The sequence below is a fragment of the Penaeus monodon genome, chromosome 22 (genome assembly GCF_015228065.2).
Source record: "Penaeus monodon isolate SGIC_2016 chromosome 22, NSTDA_Pmon_1, whole genome shotgun sequence".
NCBI classification, from domain to species: Eukaryota; Metazoa; Arthropoda; class Malacostraca; order Decapoda; family Penaeidae; genus Penaeus; species Penaeus monodon.
Genome location: NC_051407.1, coordinates 25,952,619 through 25,955,745, shown reverse-complemented (window position 1 = coordinate 25,955,745; position 3,127 = coordinate 25,952,619). Strand labels below are relative to the sequence as shown.

Sequence of the window (3,127 nt, the reverse complement as noted above, 5' to 3'; positions counted from 1 at the left end):
TCTGTCTCAATTTCCATTCCGTCCATCTGTAGAGCAAAATTGTTGATGCAAACTGTTAAAATGTAAATGTTTTTTTTAAACGTATTTCAGAGTATTTAATTTTATTTCAGAGTATTTAACACTTTTTTCAGATTCTTTAGTATTTATTCAGAGATCAATGCTTATTTCAGAGTTTTTAATACTTACTTCAGCGATTTCAGGAGTAACAGACTTTTTTTTTGTTCGTTCATTCGCAAACACAAGACATTCCTTAATATTCATTCAGTGATTAATACATTTCAGTTTTTAATACTTACTCAAGCATTTAATGCTGATTTCAGACTTATTATTCTTTTTTTTCGTTCATTCGTAAACACAAGCCATTCCTTGATAATAGACTTTTTTTTTGTTCGTTCATTCACAGACATTAATACTTATTTCAGAGTTTTTAATACTTATTCCAGCATTTGATACTGATTTCAGGGATAACTGATTCTTTCTTCTCTCGTTCATTCACAAACACAAGCCATTCTTTAATATACATTCAATGATGAATACTTATTTCAGAGTTCTTAATACTTACTCCAGCATTTAATACTGATTTCAGGGGTAACTTACTTATTTTTTCTCTCGTTCATTCGCAAACACAAGGCAGCGAGAGATAGAAATGCCAAGTATGAAGACACAGCGGACTGCTTCACGATACGAACTGGTCCTTTTGTCGTCCACTTTACTGATGAGGAAGACCATAGCCCTGGGATAGTTCCTCAGCGCCTCCTGAGGATCCCTTCGTGCCAAGCTGGAAGCCAGAGGAGGATTCCTGGAAGCCAGACTGGAAGCTCGATGAGGATTCTTGGGTGCCGGACTGGAAGGCAGAGGAAGATGTCAGAGTGCCAGAGAGGAAGCCGCTTGAGGATCCCTGAGTGCCAGAGTGAGTGCCGCTTGAGGATCCTTGAGTGCCAGTTGAGGATCCTTGAGTGCCAGTTGAGGATCCTTGAGTGCCTGACTGGAATCCGGTTGAGGATCCCTGCGTGCCAGTTGAGGAACTGGACTGAAAGCCAGATGATGTTCCTTGAGTGCTAGAGTGAGTGCCACGCGAGAATCCTTGCGTGTCAGATTGAACACCAGCTGATGATCCCTGAACGCCAGGTTGGATGCCAGTGGAGGATCCCTGAGCGCCAGATTGAACACCAGTTGAGGATCCTTGAGTGCCAGTTTGGATGCCAGTTGAGGAGCCTTGGGAGCCTGAATGGAAGCCAGTTGAAGACCCCTGAGTGTTAGTGCTCGACTGGAAGCCAGATGAGGAAGCCTGAGAGCCAGAGTGGAAACCACTTGAGGATCCTTGAGTGCCACTTGAGGATGCCTGAGAGCCAGAGTGGAAACCAGCTGAGGATCCTTGAGTGCCAGCTGAGGATCCCTGGGAGCCAGAGTGGAAGCCAGCTGAGGAAACTTGAGTGCCTGACTGGAATCCACTCGAGAAACCTTGACTTCCAGAGTAAATGCTGCTTGAAGATCCTTGAGTGCCAGCCTGGAATCCGTTTGACAGTCCTTGGGTGCCAGACGGAAAGCCAGCCGGCGGTCCTTGAGTGCCAAGTGGGAATCTGTTTGATGGTCCTTGAGTGAAAGACGGGAATCCAGTCGATGGTCCTTGAGTGCCAAATGAGAATCCGTTTGGTGGTCTTTGAGTGCCGACGGGAATCCAGCTGATAGTCGTTGAGTGCCAGACGGGAAGCCTATTGATGGTCCTTGAGTGCCAGACGGGAATCCAGTCGACGGTCCTTGAGTGCCAAGTGGGAATCCAGCTGATGGTCCTTGAGTGCCAGACGGGAATCCAGCTGATGGTCCTTGAGTGCCAGACGGGAATCCAGCTGATGGTCCTTGAGTGCCAGTTATGAATCCCTGAGAACCAGCGTGGAATCCAGTCGAGGATCCTTGACCGGTCGAACTGATAGCCGAGGAAGCTGCAGTTCCAACAGTGGATCCTTCAACAGAGAAGGGCCTTTGAGCACCAGTCTGACGCGGGAGGCCGTAGCTCAGCAGAAGTCCTCCTACGGATCCTAAGTTGGCACCACCGATGGTCCCCTGAGTGCCAACTTGCAGCCCAACAGAGGAACCTTGAGTGCCTGGAGCAGATCCAAGGGTGCCGGAGGTGGGGAAAGCTCCAAAGGCACTGGCAGAAGCAAAGGCACTAGCGAAGGGAGGTTTGAGGCCGAGCATTCCCGGGAAGCCGCGAGGGGCGCCGCGGGAGAAGGACCTGGAAACGTGTGTAGGCCAGAGTTATAAGATTTGACTATTTTTTTTTATCGTGTTGCTTCATAGTGTGCATATATTATTATCTTTATGTTGAGGAAATCAAGAAGGGAGGATAACTTGGTAAATGTGGAGTCAGAGCTTATTTTCCATGATATGAGATCTTGCACCTACCCAGCAAAGGCGGAGGAGGAAGAACTACTGGCTGCGGACGAGGCGGAGCTGGACGCCTCGTTGTTGAAGTTAACTCCCGCAGCAGAGGAGGAGAAACTGCTCGAGGAGGAGTCGTGGCTCGAGGACGAGGCGGAACTCGAGGCCGCCGAGCTGGACTGGAAGGAGAAGCTGTGTCCCCGCGCGAGCTGAGGCAGCCTGGGGGCACCCTTGTAGGACGAGAGGGCGGCGCACCCGGCCGCCAGGGCTAGAATCGTGACAGCTATATGCACTGGAAACATAAATCACTGGAAATAAGGAGCACATCCTGAATAAAAAAGCAAAACTGTATTACACGAATGTATCAGAGCACCCATTCGTGCACTGCAATCTTCGCACAAACGACCAAGCGACGTTCATGATATGCGAATCCAAAATCAGTGTTTGGGACAAACGTGTCGGACAAGCTGCTGATTTTTTTTTTTTAATCACATCACATCCGTCGGGATACGCAGTGTCTGGAATACTTACTTGCGGACGCTCTAACCTCCTGCTTGACTCTGCGGTCCGAAGGACGGTGGCGCACTGCCTGAGACCCGCCCCCAGACCTTTATATATTTATGACATTCGCAGGGGAGAGGTCGTCGCTTCTGCCTGGATTTTCCACCTCATTTCATAGAACCTTTGCGAGCTGTTTGCTAGGGGGCAACAGGCCGGATTTTTTTATCGTCCGTCTGCGCCGACATTG

At 48.8% G+C, this 3,127-nt stretch overlaps 1 protein-coding gene across 2 annotated transcripts; it reads right to left on the bottom strand.

Annotated features, from left to right (window-relative positions):
- Positions 1-721: 721 nt before the first annotated feature.
- On the bottom strand, positions 722-3,048 carry LOC119587600 (trophinin-like). Of its 2 annotated transcripts, XM_037936311.1 has the most exons (4): positions 2,911-3,048; positions 2,404-2,671; positions 1,171-2,233; positions 722-981 (listed from the first exon to the last, which is right to left on the bottom strand). In XM_037936311.1, coding segments are annotated over exons 1-4 (1,449 nt in total). In that variant the 5' UTR covers positions 2,912-3,048; the 3' UTR covers positions 722-864. The 2 variants fall into 2 exon arrangements, with proteins under 2 accessions (XP_037792239.1, XP_037792238.1); XM_037936310.1 differs by having other exon boundaries at positions 722-2,233; positions 2,911-3,042.
- Between the last annotated feature and the right edge of the window lie 79 nt (positions 3,049-3,127).